At 37.0% G+C, this 22190-nt stretch overlaps 1 protein-coding gene across 1 annotated transcript in view; it reads right to left on the reverse strand.

Moving 5' to 3' along the window:
• Nucleotides 1-7982: 7982 nt before the first annotated feature.
• Nucleotides 7983-22190, reverse strand: part of grin2ca (glutamate receptor, ionotropic, N-methyl D-aspartate 2Ca) — a 53027-nt gene continuing 38819 nt past the window's right edge. The window contains exons 6-13 of the mRNA XM_032588083.1: nt 18251-18419; nt 17172-17325; nt 16884-17009; nt 14412-14641; nt 12001-12161; nt 11717-11904; nt 11018-11250; nt 7983-10237 (exon numbers count right to left, since the gene is read on the reverse strand). Of these exons, the coding sequence (XP_032443974.1) occupies nt 8618-10237; nt 11018-11250; nt 11717-11904; nt 12001-12161; nt 14412-14641; nt 16884-17009; nt 17172-17325; nt 18251-18419 (2881 nt within the window). The 3' untranslated portion in view covers nt 7983-8617. The remainder of the gene's footprint in view (nt 10238-11017; nt 11251-11716; nt 11905-12000; nt 12162-14411; nt 14642-16883; nt 17010-17171; nt 17326-18250; nt 18420-22190) is intronic.

The following is a 22190-nucleotide window of genomic DNA, read 5'->3' on the forward strand; positions in this document are numbered from 1 at the left end:
TGTGAGAATGTGGCTGTTCTTATTTATTAGTTTTTTTGTTTGTTTTTTTTTGTTGTTGTTTTTTTACCAGTTATTTGTTAATTCTTACATTGTGTGTGAATTGTGAGACAGTTATTTTTTGTTTTTAAGCATATGCACTGACTGATGGCACCTTTTAAATTTCGTTGTCCTTGTGAGAATGAGAATAAAGATTTATCTTATCTTATCATATCTTAGTGCAAATGTCTTAGTAAACTTGAAATGACAAAACTAACTTACAAGTACATTTTCATCAAGACATTGGAGCTTTCTCCAGTGTAATAAATGACATAATTTGCCAATTGAACTAGAACTTTTTCATCAATATTAAAGAATTATTTACTTGAAACACGCTCCTTTATCTTGCTGAAAAGTTACCTGTCAGTTAGTTTTGTCTTATTTCATGTTTCCTAAAATATTTGCAGTAGAAACTAGTTTCTGACTTTTGAAAATTGTTGACATTTGGAACTCAGAAATTTCTAATTTTTTTTTGGAGAGAATTTATGAGATTACTCTCAAAATTTCAGAGTTTTTAGTGTAACTTTGCTACTTTTTTCAGAAGAGCTAAATGTTTTTTTTTGAAAAAAAAACTAATGGCTCCCAAGCCACACTTTGGACACCACTATCCTAAAGAATATAAAAACGAATCATTAGAAATCCTTTAAAGGTGACTTATGGTTGTTTTTGTACTCTGATCTGATGTGGTGAGACTTTTAAAAAGTGCAGTTTCTGTGGTTTTTCTCACTTGCAGCTGTCATTCCTGCAGTGAAAGGAGAGTTCAAGGATTCGTCAAACCTCCAGCCGGGCTCAGCGTCGCTTCGGGTTTTCCCATCACCACCGGGCCAACATGAGGGGCTTTAACGGGTCGGCTTGTGGCTCTCTGCCAGGTGGTTTCATTAAGCTCATCACTATCATGCTAAACGAAAAGGTTTTGGACAAAAACGGAAGAGTACAACCAAAAATGAACTGCTGAAGTGATTAATTATGATTAATCAATTATTGAAATAATTGTCAACTAATGTAGTAATTGATTAATAATTGGAGAATAGACACTCAAAAAAAGCTGCAAAACAATATATTCGGAGGAGTTATTAAGACAAAACTGTACAAAATATATATACTTCTCCATTTAAGATAAAAACAACCATAGTTTTAGTTTCACCTAGTTCAAATTTATTAAAATAATTCATTGTTTTTGCATTTCAGGCAATAACATGTTTAGTTTTTATTTTAAAAAGAAATGGAATTATTTGCGTATGTGCATCTTTTAATGTATTTCTAATATTTTTTTTATAAAAAACAGCTGAAATGGTTAAATGACAAAATCTGCATAACGTGCCAAATATTTTAATCGCCAGAACAATCAATAGAATAATCGATTACTAAAATAATCGTCAGTTGTACCCTAAAAAGAGCCGAGCTTGTAAAACAAGACAAAAATAAGGACAACACAACTGTATTTCTTTAAAAAATAAAATGCTCAAATTTTCTCTTTTCCTGATATATTTATTTAAAAAAATAATTTAAGCAATATCCGTTAAGAAATAGAAAAATCCCACAAAAAATAACGCTACGTAAAATTTCAGTTGTTTCCAGAAATATAAATACAACTTAATTTTAAAAATGTGCAAAATCTTGTATTTTTTAAAACAAGAATTTATAAAAATCAGTTGTAGTTGGATTACTCTTCCTTTTACTCAGTGACAAATAAAAAAAAATAAAGACATCACTGTTTGATTAAATTTAAATAATTTACCAATTCATTCATGATTTAAATCTTTTATTTCTGTTAATTATAATGTTCTCCTTACAGATTCTTGTTGAAGGGGAGTTTTTCCTCTCCACTGTCACTACATGCATGTTCACTAAAATACTCAATGCAGTGTGACTGGTTTACTTAGTTGGAAACTTTTTAAACTAATTTGAATCATTAACTGAGCTTAATGTACTGTTTGATAACTTTTTTTTTACAAGGTGTCTCAAAACGTTGAATCAGAAAAAATACCAATTATTCTATGCATGTATTTTAATTATTTGATGTTATTTTGGGATCGAAGCCAATATTGTTTTCCTCTCTGTACCTAATCTTGAGTAATGAAAAGACAGGAGTCTCATGTAGCTCATTAGAGTTTTTCGACGCCCATCAGCAGCTTATACACCTGCTACCATCTGATTTTAATGTTTTCAATGTTCGGAGCAAATGAAGAGTGAAATTATATTCATAAACTAGCACATTTCCTGACAGTAAATATAATCCTGTCCATTATTTATGTGGTGAAATTGGAAAATGAATTATCTTGTCTCTGGATGCACATCTTCTGTGAATTCATCCATTTCAGAAAGGACTGAGGAGAAATGAATGTGACACGTTACAGAGTGCACACATCAGAGAATAAGTCATTAATTACCCAGTGAATTTAATGGAGATTGGTCTGGTCAGTGAGCACAGCAAAGAGAAAAAAGTTCACTTTACCCACAGAGATTTACTGCATGTTTCCAGAAATGAGTTAATTCAGCTGAGAGTCAGTTCTCACACTTATTAAATGCTTGTGGCGGTAATCTTGCTCTGTCCAATTAGAAGCCATGTTTCTGGACGACACCGCGCTGCAGCGAATGCCGCTCATCAGTCACTGATTTAAGTGGGAATGCAGAGTCTATCACGCTGAGATAGAGCTGCGCAGAGGATTTAACCTAGAAAAGACCATGTAAGAATTATAAAGAACAGTAGTTTTTCACATAAAATACTGAAGTTATGCTGGAAATGAATGGAGGAGAGAGATGGTGAAAGAAAGTACCAGTATATTAAAGTACAGCAGGAACAAGCTGACAAAATAAGATTTGTGTTGTTTCCATACAAACTAAACTATCTAGCATGTCAGGCTACAACTACAAACTTTAAAGATGATCTATTATTCTTCCTTGAACAGGTTAGAATAGATCTATGTGATACAAGCTGACCAAACAGGCACAGGTGCATTTCTTCAGGTATGAGACAGATTACCTGTCTCATATTGTAATGTAAAGATGTTTTTTTATTTTAAAAAATTACATACTGCTCCTTTAACAACTGAAAACCAGCGATCAGGCCCGAAACCTGGGAGTAGTGATGGACTCTGACCTGAACCTCCAGAGCCACATAAAGACAGTTACAAAGTCGGCCTTCTATCACCTGAAGAACATTTCCAGGATTAAAGGACTAATGTCTCAGCAAGATCTAGAGAAACTCATCCATGCGTTCATCTTCAGTTGTATTGATTATTGCAACAGCGTCTTCACAGGTCTGTCCAACAAATCAATCAAACAGCTGCAGCTGATCCAGAATGCTGCTGGTGGCGTTCTCACTAAAACCAGGAAGATAGAGCACATAACACCACTTTTAAAGTCCCTCCACTGGCTCCCTGTAGCTCAAAGAATAGACTTTAAAATACTGTTGTTAGTTTACAAATCACTGAACGGCTTAGCACCACAATACATTAACGATCTGCTGTTGTTGTATGAACCTTCCAGACCTCTCAGGTCTTCCGGTTCTGGTCTGCTCTGCATCCCCAGAACCAGAACCAAACGAGGAGAAGCAGCTTTCAGCATCTATGCACCACAAATTTGGAACAAACTTCCAGAAAACTGTAAAACAGCTGAAACACTGACTTCTTTTAAATCTCAACTGAAAACCCACCTGTTTAGAATTGTATTTGAAATGTAATCAATTACAAATTTATTGATGGAACTTGACTTAATGCTGTGTTTTGATTATTGATTCTATATTGCTTTGTGTTTCTGTGTTTGTAATGATGTAAAGCACTAAATGCCTTGCTGCTGAAATGTGCTATAAATAAAATTTGATTGATTGATTGATTGATTTAAAGCAACCTCCAGAATGTTTCAGTTACAATCATGTAGCACACTGTAAAAAAAAAAGTCTCTAATTTATGACAAAATACTGGCAGCTGGGCTTGCTAGAATTTAACTGTATTCACACAGTTAAATTCTGGCAACCCAGGTGCCGGTATTTTTAATCTTTTAGGGCAGCAACAAACATGGCGTAGATATGTTGAGGTACAAGAATTTCTAATAAAGTTTTCTATATCTTGAAAAATATAAGCACACATTCCTGACTGATCAAACGTTTCAATCTTAATGTGAAATTTAGGTAGAGCCTTTAAAGAAAATATACCAGTCACTACTGATGTTGTCCAGTGTGTTTCCATATTTCCAGAGATCCATACAGAGTTTGGATCTCTGGAAAATATCCAAACTGTTTTTATAATTCTATAATTATAAAGAATTATGTTCTTTATAATTGGGTTAAATTTCCCAGCAGTTTTTGGGATAGCAACAGGACAGCAGCTAAGTGTCTGTTGATATGTTGGATGTTGGACAGCAAATTGTCGCTCATATTTTATCTGCATGTGCAGACTCATTTATCATCCCTGCTGCAATCAGCCAGACCTCCCATCAGTTCAGCAGGTCTCGGGGAACAGTGAAGAACACACGTGTCTCATTTCTGCACCGCAGTGTCGCCTGTTGGTGTCTGAGACAAACTGAATAGTCACACCACCAACAGAGATATCATAGCAAAATAACCCACAACCTATATTACAGCAGCTAAAGCTTTAACATCTTCTGAATAATTAAGTCTTTGGAAATGTGCTTACATGGCAGCTGAATCAAGAGATGTATGAAACAATAAACAGTTGTTTTTTTCTTTTCATAATTTTTAATTTTCTTTATTCTGTGAGATTTCAATAAAAGATTTCTGCTGGTCAGATGGTGGAAACACATTTCTTTATTATTCATAGTTATTCTGTAAAATTTATCGTTTTGCATTTTCTTCCTTTTCTATTTTCCTCATATTTTGTACACTGTTCTATTTTTACATATAAACTTTTAGATTAAAAGTTAAAGGTACAGTGGTGTATGAAACATTTGGGCAACATATGAGTAACAAGGCTTAACACGGAGCAAAAAACAAATATTACTTAACAATATTGGAAGCAATATTACCTTGATGATTAAGATAAGACTTCACCATAAAAAGTATTTTCTAAGGTAATGTAATGTTATTTATATAGCACATTTTCAGCAACAAGGCAATACAAAGTGCTTCTAATATCCTGTAGGACAAAAACTGCTACTACTACTACTACTAATTTAAATAAGTAAATTAAATAGAGTGTGACATAGACAGCTATATGTATTAAGAAGTTAATGGTGACTAAAATTTACATTTAATTCAAACTTTAAGCTTTAAAAAAAACTTTTTTTTCTGGACCATTTTATGCTGGTTATGGTCCTCCATAGTTATATGTCTTATAAAGTAAACAATTCATAGCTGTATTTTTCCGGCCCCTGCAAACCTGAGTGGTGAACCCCGTATTCCTTCATCTGTATCAGTTTATGTACGGTTTGAAGTTCGTCACCGAGGACAGAATAAAAATATGGAAGCTATCGTATTTTGTGGTCATAGGTAGGTTTTAAAGGAGTTAATTAATATATTTATTTTAGAGAATTATTTTTAGAATAAGAAATAGACACACAACAAAATCATGTAACTCCATATAGGGTGTGTACTGCGATGTGTCGGCAGGTGTCCGTCAGTTAGCTAGCTAACCTTTGTAGCTAACCTTTCCTTGTCGAACATTCTGACTTCTCGACCGCTGGTTTGACCGCGACATGTTTCGTAGCTTGTTAATAATAGACTTGTTTGTCTGCATATATTTTCATTAAACGAGTTTATTTTCTCCTTTTGATTATATTAAACTAATTTTGTCAACTGCCGTGAAGCCCTGACGGTTTCCAGCTGGTTATGTTGGTGAATGTTTAGTTATTTTGTGATTTAAATGGCAACAACAGATCAAAAATTCAAATAAGCATTCCCTGGCTCTTCATTTATGAATATCTGTTTAATTAGTATAGCATCGAATACCTTATTTATTGGATAATTGCATTTCTAAACAACTATTGGTTATGCTAAACGAAAACCCATAAAACTATAGCATGGAAACGATTGAAAAGGTTTTGTTACATAATTTGTGCCCTACAAAGTCATTGGGGAAGACTGCTTACTTTTTAGACATCCAGTCAACACTGAAGGCTTTAAGGGAAGGTAAAGACATGAGAGGTGATTGTCAAAGAATCTACTAGTTTAGGAAAAAAGCTGGTAGAAAAAAGTGAAGGATAACTGAAACCATGAGAGAAGATTGTGAAGCAAACCCCAGAGTTTTGGGAAGATTCACAATGCAACAGCGAGAAGTTAAATAAAGGTCTTATCTTGAGGTTTAATAAAGCTATTTTTTCTCAGAAACTACTTTGTTTCACATCTGTAGGTGCTCCAAGCTTCACCAACCTTTATAATGTTCATTATGACAGAAACGGAATATAATGAAAACATGTTAAATAATTATGTACGAAGTAAAGGATATTTCATACACATTGTTCCAGAAGTTTGTTTGAAGGTATTACTGTAGCAAGTTGCTAAAGACACATTTACTCCATTATCAACCTTTTAAGCAAGATGGTAACCTTTGAAAGAAGTTCTCCTCATGTTCAGTGAGCATCCTTGAGGTGCTTCTGTGTCCTCACAGTACAAACAAATTCAATTTGGTTTGATTAAATGACACACTTTAGGTGTGTACACACTATGTTCCTGTTGCTCTCATTCCTTTTATAGGTTTACTGAACATATTGATTTTTTTGATGGTGAAAATAACTTGATTCAACAAGAATAATCTGCTTAAGTAGAAATGTCTTGGTTTAAAAAAAGATAGCAGGAATTAAAACTTTTTACATTGTCATTAAGGCTGTTGCATAAGGTAATTTGGATGTAAGCAATCACGCTTCACCAAAGTCCCAGTGTTGTGTCCACTGGAGGTAAGTTGATGATTTGTAAACCGTTCAACCCCATAACGTTTTTGTTGTGAGACAACAGTGATACCAACTGAGTACCCAGTGGGCTTTCTCTGGGTACTCTCTCCAAAAATTTGACCGTGTACTGGTCGCTCTAAGTTGTCCCTATTTGAAAATCATATTTGAAAATACCTAGCATTTTGAAGACTTCTTCAGGAGACAAATTCACCCGTAATGGCTATATGTTAGAGATAGTTGATTCTGGTTGAGAACATTAATTTTTAATGTGCCCATCCTCACAGGAAACTTTGTATGGAAACATAGTTGCTTTACCCTTGTGATGTAAACATCAGTGTCTTAACACTGTCCTTTACATGCTCATATGTAACACTCAAGCTTGATTATCAGTACATTCTGTTTATTTTTTTTTATTTTTTATTTTTAGAATTGTGATGAGCTTTTCCAAATCTGACCACCTGATTATCAATAAACTCCACAAGGTAAGTGTATTGCTTTTTTAATTCTGTGATTATAAATTAACATGTTTGCTATGAGCTTGTAGTTGTAGTTCTAAAGTGGTGTAAAAAAGTTTTAAAAAACTGTAAATATTGAAATGCTGATTAGAAATAAAACCACAATAAGTACATGGGGTGAGAACTAACTGTTATGAGGCATTTGATCAATTAAAGATGCATTCATATAAAATGAGTATTGTTATTGTCTGTATTAATTATTTCTATTCTTTCCTAAATGGTTGCAGAAGTTGATTTTTGTCCATGTTGATGATTTGTGCTTTTGATCAGTTATCTTTAAAAATGTACTGTATGTGTAATGTGTGGCTTTTTTAGATGACATTGGTGTGATTTCATTCATTAGTTTTTTGTACTGTTCTGAAACGCTGATGCATATTCTTGCTGTTAAATGCAATACTGAGGGTTTGGGAAAACAAAATCTTAAAATATTGGTAAAACATACTTTGTGCTGTTCTTCAGTGAAGAGGTGTGAAATTTGTTTTTGTAGATAAAGACCTTTGTCTGCTCTAATTTACAAGGATTGCGCCTGTTTCAGAAAAATTAACCAGGAGAACAAGAAATGCAAACAGCTTAAGAAGGTGAAGAAGATTCCAGATGGCTCTTTACTTGCCTTGTTTATTAAAGGGTATGGTAACAATGGAAATACACATGATACTTAATATGCTTTTCCCTTGCTTTAAAAGTGCAGCAACATTACATTGATGATCTGAAAGTCTTGGTGCACCCAGTGTTGTAGACTTAGAAAATTTACGGAAGACATATCAGTTCTTGAATAACAAAATTATCTTTATGCTTTGCCTTTAAACATGGGTACTGAAATGACGTCGGGAAGAAAAATACATAAATATCTCAAGTTGTAATCAGACTGAGAATTTGAGAGACTATAATATATCGTCTCCCAAAAGATTTCAGCAAGTAACATAAATTAAATCCTTTTTTACAACCATCCACAGGTTAAATTCTTATGCATTAAATACTTTTCAATATTTCCATTTCTTTTAATAATTTAATATGTCTGGCTAACAAAGTCCCAGCTTTTTAGGCTACATTTTTACTTTTTGCTGCCCAGGATATTATTGCACTGATAACTGAGAGGAACCTCTCTCAAGTACACTGTTGGTGTAGGGTTTCATTTTTGCTTTGACTGAAAGCTCAAGAAAGAACCTCCAGACATATTCCTCCTCAGAGGGACGCAAGTCAGTGGGCCTAAGAAGGAGAGTGGTTCAGACCTCAGACTCCAGACTGGAGACCCTGCCCCAGGGCTTTGGCACATAGGGACTGTTGACTCTTCGCGCCACAAGGACTTGCCTCCGATCTCGGCTCCCTGAACCCAAGTCCTCTCGCTTTGGGCCATCATAAGGCCCAAACATGTTGTTGTGGTAAACCACTGGTCTGTCCGTCATTCTAGGGAGCATTGCTGTGTTTTCTGGGATGTGGCTGGTACACGGAAACAAGTGGCACATGTTCTTTGAGCTGTTGTAGAACTGGGACGGTCCTTGTGGGAGAGGCCCCACATACACTGGTAAATCTGTGTACGAGTTCAGGTAGGTGGAATAATGTCTGTGCACCACCGTAGAGGAGGAGCGGCGCAGTGCAGCGGCGTTCTGCAGGATAGCTTCCCTGTAAGAGGGCAGCCGGGTAGAGTCAGCGTACTTTATCTTTTGCTTGTAGGGGTAAGAACCCATATGGGCTGGGTCTAAGTAGGCTGGCTCAGCGGCCAGGGGATAACAGGACAGGTTGTGCCCCAAACTGCCGTACAGCCTGTGAGGCTTTGGATTCGGCCCCACCACCTGTGGAAACAAATCAGGCATGTCTGTTCTGGTGGAGGGAGCTGTGGATGTGGAAGGCTTTGTTTCATCTACCTGATGGATTCTATCGTTGCCCCACGTGGCTTTAAGAAATGAGGCTCGTCGATTTAACTTGTCCTTTCCTAAGAGGGGGATGTCGTCCATTTCTGGCTCCAGGTAAGACTTCATGCAGGAGTTGCAGCTGGTGCTGCTGGCGGGGTAGTGTCCTGGAGTGCAGGCCATGGCCATACCATCAGGGGCCTGGTTGTTTAGGAGGTGATTGGCTCTCAACTCAGCAAAGCAAGACCGTGGTTCATCGTAGTCGACTCTCACTCTTGGCTCTGGATTATTAAACAGATAGCTGAAAGGCCTCCGTCTCCGGCTTACACAGTCTGGGGGGTAGCTGAACTTCCTGCGGAGGGGTCCCTTGTGCTCCACGTAAATGTCGGGTACCTGGAACTCCCTGTAGGAAACAAAAGGGGATGCTGGGTGCCGGCCCTGGTTTTCCACATACAGCCTGCTGCTGTGGTGGGGATTGGACGTTCCAGAGGGAGTTGGATCTCTCATGGCGATGTGTGGGCTGCTGAGGCTGGAAATGGGCAAAGTTCTCTCCAACAGATGCTGACTGCTGCGTGTAGGCAGCGTGTACCGAAGAGGAGTGGGTCGGGTTACCACCCTGGGCTTCTCTAGAAGGGGCTGGGTGGATGTGTCCCCGTAATGAACTGGGAACGTTGGTGTAATGGCCCTCTGAGGGTAGGGGGAATGATTGTCTGTTATACTGGAGATATAGGGTAGCCGGCCGTGGGTCACATCTGTGGTTGTAACTCTGGGAGGCAGGCCAGCTCGCACATTGTCGGCTCCACGTCTGCTCCAGTTTTCTATTGTTTTGGTGGCGCTATCAAGAGAGTTCTCAACTCTAGCAGATGACACCATGTCCTTGGCTGTCCTCAGCATCTTAAGCATGTTGGCTTGAGTGTAGTTGGTGGTGACGTCTGGACTCTGCAGGCTCCCATTGCGGTCACTTTGCTCTACTCCGTTAAAGCAGCTGTAGATGCCCTGTAAATGGATGGAAAGGTAAAATTAAATAAATCTGCAGACTACTGAACTCTTGATTATGTTTTATTACAGTCACAGATTATTTCCCCATTAATAAAATATCCTATGAACATCAGACGTTAATGAGGTGAAGGGCTTGTTGCAGAAGAATATTTATCCTTGTTTATGTGACTTTCTGAGACTGAAAGGATGCTTTTATGCTGAAGGATATTGGACATGAGTCCTATAAATGTTAGTTGCTGATCATGCACTTAGCATATTAGTTTCTCCATTTCACCCCCACCAGCTTTATTTTACTTTCAAATTGTGTATTGCTCTGGAATGCAGAATCTCACCTTTGACCACAGTTGATACAGAGATGAAAGTTTTTAATGGGGTAATTTAAATGCAGTTTCTCAGGCATCATGACTATTTCTTTCAGCAAACAACCATAAAATCCTCTTTCCACTATGAGGTCGTCTGTTTGATTTGTTTGAAGTTGTACTTTTAGGTAAAGCTTCCTACCTGTCAGTGTTACCTCTCTTACTATTTAAACACTGCATGAAGGCAAGAAATAATAACAGAAATTCACCAAATCAGTGGGTGATCGGTATGTCAAATACTGAGTGATTTAATACATCAACATTAAAAAGTCAGTTTCTTTTTTAAGAAATGTAAAGATCATATTTTCTCTTTAATGTGCCATTAGAAGAATAATTTGGAATAATAAAAAAAATCGAAATACAACCAGAAATGATGTTAAAACAACTTGGTCCATTTTATTATGTGATAATTACTTACTCTACTGATAGCCAGGAGAAAGTCCAGTCGGTCTGATTTGCGAACTGAATGGCGAAGTTTCCAGTAGAGCAGATGTTCCCAGGCAAACACCAGTAGGCTTAGGCCCATGGCGACAAGCAGCATGTAAAAAACTCCGGCCATGTTGTCGATGTCCAGCTTACTGCTCATGACTTCTTTCTTTTCGTTACGACAGATACCTGTGAGCCAGACGGTTTGCAACTTTTGGGTATCACCTGTGTGAAAAAACGAGAGAAAACGTTTAGGTTATATGAAATATATTTTTATATAGAGTAAGAAAATTTCCTCAGTTAGTTAATTTGTGAAGCTGAGTATTTGTACTGTGAAACAGAACATTTTACTGTAAATCTGCATGTCAAGGAGGGTTTCTTCAGAAGACAGACTGATGTGTGAAGTAAAATATCAGCCATACCAGTGGCCTCTCAGTTTGGCATTTATGTATTATGCATTACGCATTATCATTTCTCTTTCAGTTTTATAAATTCAACTAAAGGTGAATAGCAGAATAAATCAACTTCTGATTTAGTTTTACTCACAGGTTCTTTATATAGTTGCTATTAGCAACAATGTGCAGGTAGCACATTGTTACTGTTAGCTTTCTATGAGCATGTTGAATGTAATTGCATCATAATATTGATGTTTTTGGGTAGCAGTTCTAATTTATGAAAGCACAACAAATACCATCAGCCAGGAACTGCAGCAGGGCCAGGTCGATGGGGCGTTTCCAGCGAGAATCCTTCTGCAGTGCAATTCCATAACCAGTAGTAGCAAACACTTTCCCGCTGCCAATGGTTACCAGTTTGCATCCTTCATCTTTGCCAGCCATGTAATTCAGCACAGCAGCATCATAAATAAAGGCATCCAGTTTCCTAACGTTGTAAAACAGATTACACAAGTAATTTAGTTGTTTGGCTCTTTTTCCATTTCGACTTTGTGTGTTCATGTCTCTCTTGGCAGAAACCTACCCTGTTTTAAGGCTGTTGAGAGCATCCTCTACTCCTTTTTGGTTGTATTTGACCATGTGGGAGTGCATCTCGGGGTAGTTACTCCTTATGTTGCGCTCTGTGCTGCCATTTGGGACGGTACCAAAGCGGAACGGAGGATACTGCTCCTGTGGCTTTTGAAACTGTTGATGGATGTGGAATAACATTTTATATTAACAAACATGATTCTTGTGCTTATGTAGCTAAACAAAGGATCGCTTCAGTCATTTGCTTATTGTTCAATACACATAGTTTGACATACTGTATACAGGTAATAAAATAGTTTGACCCATCATCTTTGGTTTTATTACATTTTAGTACTCTGTTTGGTCATTAAGAAGTGCTACAAAAAGCAGGGCTTAAACAGAAAGCACACAGAGAGTTATGGAGGACGGATCCTGCCAAAGCTGGAAATTAATTAATAAAATAGGAAATAAAGGAGTAAATAAAACTGTAAATAAATAACTAAATGAGGGATTAATAATGTATTAAGTGTATTCGATAGGGACAGGCACACAATAACAGACAAACAGAAAAAACAGCAGCCACATTCCTGCATATTGGTGCTTCCAGCCCTAGCTAATCTGTGTCACTTGTTCTTAGATGGGCTTTTATAAACAATATAAACAATTGGAATTAAATAAATAACTATGGCATAAATCAAATATATGTTTTAATTATGTATTTCCACATTTAGTGGTAGAAACACCCACCTCATCACCATAGACTTGAGGGACAAAAGGGAAATTTAAAATGAAGACAAGAACAAATGTGGAAATGATTCATCATATATATATTCCAAAATATATTTTTATAGTTATATTGAAAAATCTATTTTTACATATTTCCTCATGTATTAATTTATTTTAACTTTATTTGTTTATTTTATCTGCTTAGTTTCTTCCCTCTTTTATTTATGCATTTACTTTCTCATTAATTTATTGTCAGTTTTGGTAGGACCAGTCCTTCATACACTGGATATAGTGGCATCTGTTATCTTTCCCCCATTGCTCTACTGCTCATATTGTTGTCCTGGAGGCTTTGTGTGGTATTAATTGACACAGCTAACATCGGCATTGTAGAAAGGAACTTAAAGTCCAGGATGCTGTCCAGGGGGATCTAGACTTCCTTCATCCTTCTGTTGTCTTCTCTAAAGAACGTATTTCATCCTTTTCCCTTTGGCAGTACTTTATGGTTTTAATTATCATAGATTGAAAGTAGGACGAGGGAGAATACAGGATTTGACCTTTTCATTAACCTTATGCAAATGCTTTCAGAGTCCATATGTTAAATAATTAGCACTTATATAATGGGGAAAAAAACAAAATAAAAGCTACAAACCAGCCATTTCAGGAATCTTGAAAGCCCAATTTCTGCTGATTTCTCTGTGAAGCTTTCAGTGCAATAAAAATTTAAAGATTTATCCTTTCAGGTACATCTAAATACAAGAGTTAAGACAAATTGCAGGTAGCTTTTGGAGATTAATTTGCTTGGATGGAGGTATTTTTGTCATGTTGCTTGACAGCTGTGGTTGTCAGTCACTCACTTAACATGACATTTCTTGTAAGTGGAGAAGTTATCACCACACTTCAATATTGACTAGCCATTCCTTTAAAACAAGGTCACTTTATCTGTCTTTGTGTTGTACCTTATTTCCATACACCTGCCCTAAGGAGCTTAGCGCAGCTGGTCAAGCAGCAGTTCAGTTCTACATTCCTACGGCGTTGCCACATACAGAAAGAAGTAGAATAATCTATGAAGTCCCTGTCAAAAGAGCTTTGTTTCTTGCACTGCATTGCAGAATTGGTGAATAATGAAAAGAGAATTGCTAGTGACTTTCCTAGAATCGTAATGAGCGGTGGACAGCTTGGTCTTTTTCCTCAAATGCCTCTTTAATCTCCTCAGTTGTCTGAAAGCACAGAGACTACAAATCACTTTTTGTGCTGATGGTTTAACACAGATTTCCTCATCAATATCTCTATGTAATGCGTCCCCAGGGCAACACAAGTATGGATAATAATACCAGGAAATTACAATCACAGTCTACCCGGAAAATTCACTCGGATATATCTTCTCGTTTTCATTAACATCCTGCTCTAAAAGATAATGTAATTAATTTTTTTCCTGTTTGCATTACCACTTTTAGATTATCCACAATTTATAACTGCAGCAGATGTAGTTTACAGTACGGTGGCCAACAGGTGCAAACACACAACAAACAGCAAAACACGCTGCATTTTGCCTATGACTGTAGCAACTTTTTGTTGTTGTGTGTTTTGGGGTTTGCAGCATTTATGTGTTTACAGCCACTGTACTGCTCAGCCATAATAGACATCCTGGTCTTTTAGGTTGCACATCAACGACAAAACAACATCTAAGACAAAGGTTTGTACCTTTTTGTCACTCAGTCCGGAAACGGTGTCGATGTATTGCTCCTGGATCATAAAGGCAGCCAGATTGGCTGTGTACGAAGCCAGGAAGATGACAGCAAAGAAAGCCCAGACCAGAACCATGATCTTACTGGTGGTGCCCTTTGGATTCTCAATAGGAACCGAATTGTTGAAGACGATTCCCCACAGTAGCCAAACTGATTTTCCAATAGTGAATGTGGGACCTCCGGGATCTAAAAACCAAAGAAAACAAAGTTAAGAGTCAGTTTTAGTGGGTTGTTTTCCAAACTGAATTCTGAAATTAGAAAAGGTTTTATTTTGCTTTGGTTAATTTGTTCATTTTTGGCATAGATCATTCCTGGTTCATATTTCCAAATGGTAGCTGTGGGAGCCTTTGTCTCTCTCAAGCTGTTAAGGATAAAAATCTGAAACTATGAAGTAAACAGTACATTTAAATACTGTGGTTAACAAACTCTATGTTCAACATTTTTATAACTAGGATAAAGTAGATGTGATTGAAAAAGTGATTAACGCAATATTTTCTCTTATTTATTTGCTCTTATTTACTCTTATTCTCTTACTAGAGACAATCATTCATTTTCTCCAATATAAAATGCAATTCTTTTAAGTTGTACAGCAGAAGTTAGTTTTATTTTTAACCTATTCTCTGTTATAAGTTTACATTTTTTTTTGAAAATAGGTCCTTCCTCATTGATTTACTCAATAATAGTGCATGATAGAGATAATGCACTTGAAATATAAAATCTACACAGCGGATATCATCTGCACTAACATCTCTTAAGGCCAAAGCTGATGTGTAACATAAGATATTGGATGAAAGTAAAGACTTGTCCTATAGAGATTAGTTGGCAACTATTAAGGAGGAAAGTTAATAGGTTAGCTTAAATTTTGGAAAAAGCATGGCTCTCCTTTTCCTCCTGGATGCCCGGGTCCCGAGCGGATGTCGTCACGGCCGGCAAGGAAACGGCAAGGCACGATGACGTCACAGAAATACAGAGTTTAATTCAATAGAAAACACCGTATGAATTTAACAAGAAACTTCAGAGTACACAGAAGTACATTCTTTACCTGAGACAAAAGAATTAAAAGAATAAGAACAAAGGCGCCTTTGGAGACAGCTGATGCTTAAAAGCAAAAAAAGAGCAGTTGTCTGAATTCCTATTATTGAGCATTCCCTTTTCTAGTGAAGGCGTTTCTCTTTGTTAATATATGCAAATAGGGCGTACCCCTGTTTTGACCAACCAAGAGCTACCTTGAAAAAAAACTTAGACCTTCCCCTGAGTTTTAATGACAGATATCAAGAGTCATTTTAGTTATTGAAATTATAAGTTATTTTCACAAAACCTATCTTGCTCCTCTGCAGTCAGCTTCTCCAAAGATTTGAATCTTTACTTTATCACAAACAATAATGAGATAGAAGTCTTTTCCAACCTGTAAAACATAACATTCAAACCATTCTCTTTTGATTCCGATATTGTCATAGTACATTTTCAAATACATTCCATTTATTAGATTAGTACTTGTAGTTTTGGTAATATACTTTAATCTAACACACTATTGCTATTAATATTAAGAAGGTATATCAGAAATTAAACCTAAGTGTTTCCAAGATTCCTAAGTTTGTGATCAACTCCAGATGCAACTCTGAGCTCCTTGGGAAACCCCCGACCTCTGACCTGTGAGCCGGGGAAGATATTCTTTATGGCCTACTAATTTAAAGCCTCTCAGGAGCATGTGTTTTATGGCTGCTTTAAATTTACAGCCTTGCCAGGAGAATGTTTATCTAGGAATGTTGATCTACTTAAACACACATGGCATTAGCTTAACTATATTAAACAATCAAAAAATAGCCATATTTCCTTAACAAAACCCATGACCCTTTGCTCTTTCATCCATTATTGGGTATTAGGGGACCACATGGCGATAAAATGAAACTGCAGTATCTTGATTCAACAAAAATTGATCCAATGTATGAACACTATAAATAGGCTTTCATGCTACATTTTCTCTTCAACCTTTGATACCTTTTCAGAATCCAGTGTAAGGAGTACAGAAATACAGCTTTCTATAGTTTCAGCTCTGACAGTATTTTAAAATGATTCTTTTAGTAGCTTTGTATTACAGAAAAAGTTGTAAAACCCTTGTTAGGCAACCTATGTCAATGTCTACATGCAAGGTTTTGACTACTTCTGTTACTTTGGTCAACATTACAAAAAGAAAACATTGATAGAGGTTTATTGTGGGGAGATGAGGCTTTTTGATTAGGTCAGAAAAATACCACACTACTTGTAGATTTGTCTGTAGTTATTTGCAGTTTTTTTCGTTCCTCTCTGCCTGTCTTTTGCTTCTATTCTCCTAACAAACCACATTTGTGACTATCCCCAACAGCTGTTCTCTTTTTATGCATATAACTACCTGAAGGAGTGTAGATGTGTTGGGTAACATGAGATTTACCTTTGGCACTGACCAAGCTGCGGTTATACCCAACTGGACTGCAGTATTCAAAGACGAATACTGTGATGGCCACAACTGTCAGACACATGACGAACATCATGACCCAGACTGCTGGACTGTATGGTTCTGCAGAGACACACAGCCGATTCTCAATTAGGCAGGGAAAGAACTCATAATGGCCTTTTTAATAAACAATAGTAAAAGAGGTAGGCTATTAAGATGGCTCTAAAAAGTTATACTTCTGATACAGTCTTAGTTGGTTGCATGTTCTCACAGTTGGTTTTTTACCTAAGAAAGCTGATGGAGAGACTGTCCCGTTACTTCTAGCCACCATCACACTTATTCCCGTCTCAACAAATGGCACCGAAAAATCAATGATCTCTGAACGCTCTTCGTTTATGGTCAGTGAGCCGATAGCCATGTCTGCTCGTTTGTAGAACACCTGTTGACAAAAATAAAACCTTATCACTAGATTTTTTTTGTGTGTGAAGTAAACAGATGGCAAAGCATCAGACATTCACTGCTGACCTTCGTTATAAACTGCCACATTGTTTTAAACAATGCCAGTTATTTTTCAGCAATTACCACTAGTGTTGTCAAAATAATAAATACCTTGATATAATCAGTACTACAACAATTAATTATTAAGAAATACTAATATACTTCAAATTTGCAGAAAAAAGCCTCTTTAGCCTAGCTCTTTAGGCTAAACCGCTAAAGTTATAAGCTATTTAATTTATTTTAATTGTCCAATTCAGTGTAGTTGCCAAATCATACAACAATAACAGTTAAAATTTAACAAACAAAAAAAATGTCATCTGAGTAACTTAACTTTTTGAGACATTGGTATCTTCATCAATACCCTAAGCGCAGATTACGTCTCTAGATATCTTCAAAAAGTGGCTGATTTCTTTAGATTTGATGTAATCTTTGTAAAGAAGAGCTTCCCAACACAGTTGGAGTGTTTCTTTCTTTCCAGTTGCAGTTAATTTCAATTGATCCACAATTTCCTCATCACTTTCCTTCTCTTTCATCATCACAGTGTCTGCACTACTCTACGTGACCTTTAGTATTTTGGTCACTAACGTCTTTATTGTTACTAAAAATTGATATTGTCATGACAATTGTTAATCAATGCTTGGTAGGATTTGCAACAGAAATACTTTTCATCAATAAATCTAGATGTATTAAGATCATTGTTTTACAGTTAAAGTGGACATTCAGATTTTAGTTGCCCCAACTGAACATGATTTGCAATTTTTTTTAATAAACATGTTGTTTTGTAACTTATCAGTTGTAAAAGCACATTTAATAAGGAATCCAACTCACTTAAATAGAATACATTATAAGGTCTTTGTTATTCCTACCTCTCCAATCATCCCGTTCCAGATGCCTCTGACCAGCTTGCCGTGCTTTCCGTTGGTGACCAGGTAAAGGTCGTAGGAGAACTTGATGGTGCGTGAGAGTTTCTTCAGAATGTCTATGCAGAAACCTTTACAGCACAGCTTGGTGTATGGCTCAGTGTGACCCACAATACTGAAAAGCAAAAGACAGTGTTGTTTTAAGGCAAGATTCTTTGTTCTCTCATACATTATGTAATAGTTTATGGTTATACAGCAGAGAGCTCTAATGACACATCACCCCTAACCTCCCCCAGACCCTCAGCCTAATGGCCCCTGGACTCACACATGATAAGCCAGGAGGCGCGGCAGCAAAGAACAATCAGAAACAAATGAATCCTTCAGAGGAAATCAGCCTGGCACAGCAGACCATATGTAAACACAGAGCTCCCAACACACTGCCTCACCAGCTGCCAGGGTTCACGACTCGCCTCTAACTTGGTCATTAGCAGTAAATTAACTGTTTGAGCCTAACTGCACAAGTCTGAGCCTAAATATGTCTCCGTGGTGTCTTAAGAAAACCAAAGTTCTTAGCGTCTTTTAAACTTGTTTGTTACTGTGATCAATTTTTTATAATTTGATCTCCTTTAAGTGTGAAGTGTTACTCGTGTAGCTATTTTTATTTTTGTGTAAATTATTTTATGCTTTTCATTTTGAACTTGTGTCATTTTTTCGAACTTTCCACAGGAAGTGTCATCTTTGGGCCTTCTCTGTCGAGCACAGAGTGAATTCAGTGGAGAGGATAAACAGCAGCACATGTGTACACTTAAAGGCAAATTTAAAGTAATCAGTTAACCTAACGTGTGTTTTTATAGTTACGGGAAATGAAGAAGAAAAAGCCTGATAAAATCTCCTGACAGACCTTACAGTTACAGCAATTATCAAACATTACTTTAAAAAGCTTTCGATATTCAAAGCTGCTTAAAGAAGATTTCTGGTGCTGATCTTATTGCTCATCAACCGTTGCACTCAGTTACATCTTTTATTAAATCAACTTATGATTTCATTCCTATCGAACACTGTTAATGTATAATTATCTCCTCAGCTCAATGTCATCCTTCAGCAGGACGTTAGTTCTGAATGAATCATCCCCAGAGTGCTGTGAGGGAAAAGTGTTATTTATTATGGTTCTTCTGAAGAACTTTTTTTATTTATTTTGTGAGCTGAATTTGCTGAAATCTGCTGCAGCCTAGTCAAAGCCCACAGTGTTTCTTGCAAAACTATGAGATAATTTAAACATCTAATTTATCTGTGCTTTGTTTGTGTCTTCAAATCTAAATATTATAATTTATCGCTATAACTTTTGGGACAATTTATCCATCCATCCATTTTCTGTATACCCTTGTCCCTAGTGGGGTCCGGAGGGGTGCTGGTGCCTCTCCAGTTAGTGTTTTGGGCGAGAGGCGGGGTCACCTTGGACAGATCGCCAGGGCAACACAGAGACAGACAGGACAAACAACCATGCACCACACCTTGGGAGAATTTAGAGAGACCAATTAACCCGACAGTCATGTTTTTGGACTGTGGGAGGAAGCCGGAGTACCCGGAGAGAACCCACCCATGCCCAGAGAGAACATGCAAACTCCATTCAGAAAGATCCCGGGCCGGGAATCGAACCCAGGACCTTCTTGCTGCAAGTCAACAGTGCTACCAACTGCGGGACAATTTATCGTCCAGTTAAATTTGTTATTGTGACCGGCCTAATCATTCTCAAAGCTACCAAGAGAGATGTACGAACAGATTACTAGTTCTGCAAAACATTAGATTTTTTTTTAGAAACCAATATAACTGATTAAGGATAATTTTTGACATCGTATTTTTTTCAAATGTAACTAAAAACAGAAGTATTTTTTTTCTACTATACCATTTGTGAAGTAAATTCTCTTAACATTTCCAATAAAAACCAGCTTCTCTGTTGTTTGAAAATGATCTTAATCTGCCACAGATATGACACATTTGGGTCTTCTCTGTAAATCTTTAGGACCTTTGGAAATTACATGCTATTTTCTCTCCAAGAGCTTTAAATCATTATTTCCAAAATCACTTTTGCTCAGAGTCGATTGTTGGCAGTCTTAGGCAAAATCTTTTGTCATGAAAGAAAATCTCTGGTCTTAATCTTAAATAAGCCCATGGGTTGAGGTTGTTCAGTGTCACACGTGCAATTTAGTGTTTTCCCAACCAAAGATGACCAACAACAAATATCAAGCTGTGTCTGTTTTCTAGGAACTGCTCTTTCTGTAGCTGCTGTTCTTTCTGAAATCTGATTATCCTTTTTTCCCAGTTATAATTTCTGTTACCTCTGTCTCTTTTTCCTCAATTCCTCTCTCTCTTTTCAGCATCTAACCCATAATAAGCACAGCAACACTCGTAGTCATATCTCAGATTCTGGTATTTTCATCATACAGTTTGACAGGATTTCATATCAAGATTTTATGTTATCTATCTTTCACAGTTTTGCATTTTCAGGTGTTTGAGTGTGCCTGGTTTTAATCTAAATTAGGTCCTCAGGTGAATAAAACCTCTATGCTGATAAAGTCCAGCTTCTTCACCAGCACCCTGTTTGTTTTGGCTGCTGCTTGTCTGTCTTATTATAAATGCATTAGATGTTTCTGCCTTACACTGAATAATGTCATTTTTAAACATAGGAAATTTTCCTTACAGTTTTACAAGTCATAGGTATTTTTACATGTGCAAGAATATTTTAATATTAAATGTTTAGGCAGCACCAGAGAACATGTGATGATAGAAGAGCAGCTGGGTTGTAGTAATAATATTTGTGTTTGTTTTATTCAGAACATTGATGCTTGAGGAATGACTAGGATCACTGCCATGACGCATTGATCAGCATCCAGATGTACAGTTTAGAAGTGAAGAAAAGCTGTTTAAATCACTTGCTTTGATTTATGATTCAACTCTGGATGAAAAACTGTTGTGAACTTCAACTGCCTTAACAAAAGAAGTCATCTTCAAACCAAGAATTAGATAAAGTGATAAGCATCAAATTATATAAACAGGTACACTTTGTAACATGGGTTTTGGCTTTCTACTGAGATTTTCTAGTGATTCAGGACATCCTCTGTTGGTTCATGGTTTATGACCTGGATCCCATCAGAGCTGCTGATTAGCTCTTAACATGCAGTCCAGTAAAGCTGTTTTGACAGGTATGGTGATTGTTAAGCTGCTTTTTCTTTTTTTTTTTTTTTACTGTGAAATCATATTGCTGCTGCTGTGCGCATAAATGTGTAGAAGCCATTTTCTTGATTGGTTGAAAGCTGACTGGATCATTGACCTTTTATTGGCTGCTTCTTTAAAAAGAAAAAATGCAACGCAATGAAAAGGTTCCTTTGTCTGACAGGGATTTTTTCCAGTAGAGGCTGGAAGATTCAGTCAGCATGAGTGATAAAGCACCACAGTTCTTCATAACACTGAAGGGGCGCGATATTCATCTTCTGTTCCCTTCACCTCGTTAACACCATTGTCAGTAATGGATAATGGCCAGTGCTTCTCTCCCCTGCTAATGAACACCAATATCAGTCTTTAGGTGTTCAGGATTGATGACATGGCCTAATCGTCCCATCTAATTGATACCCCACCATGCACCACATATATTTCCCTGATTGGGTCACAGGGTGATCCCTGGGATATTGCACTCTGGCCAAGCAGCCTAATGAGTATCTCCCCTCATTGAGTGATAAGAAGCCATGCATGTGCTAACAGCAGGGGAAGAGCCTCTTAATCTCATGGCTAATGGCACTCTCAAGTTAGATGCAAAATCAATTAAGATGGCTCTGCTAGCACACAAGGGTGTTTGAGGGACTCTACAGCGATCAGATGTTGGTTTGTTTTACTCAAGATGATTGAATGATTGACTCAGGCTGCCAACAGAGAAATACCAGCGCAACAGAGT

The sequence above is a fragment of the Xiphophorus hellerii genome, chromosome 16 (genome assembly GCF_003331165.1).
Source record: "Xiphophorus hellerii strain 12219 chromosome 16, Xiphophorus_hellerii-4.1, whole genome shotgun sequence".
NCBI lineage: Eukaryota > Metazoa > Chordata > Actinopteri > Cyprinodontiformes > Poeciliidae > Xiphophorus > Xiphophorus hellerii.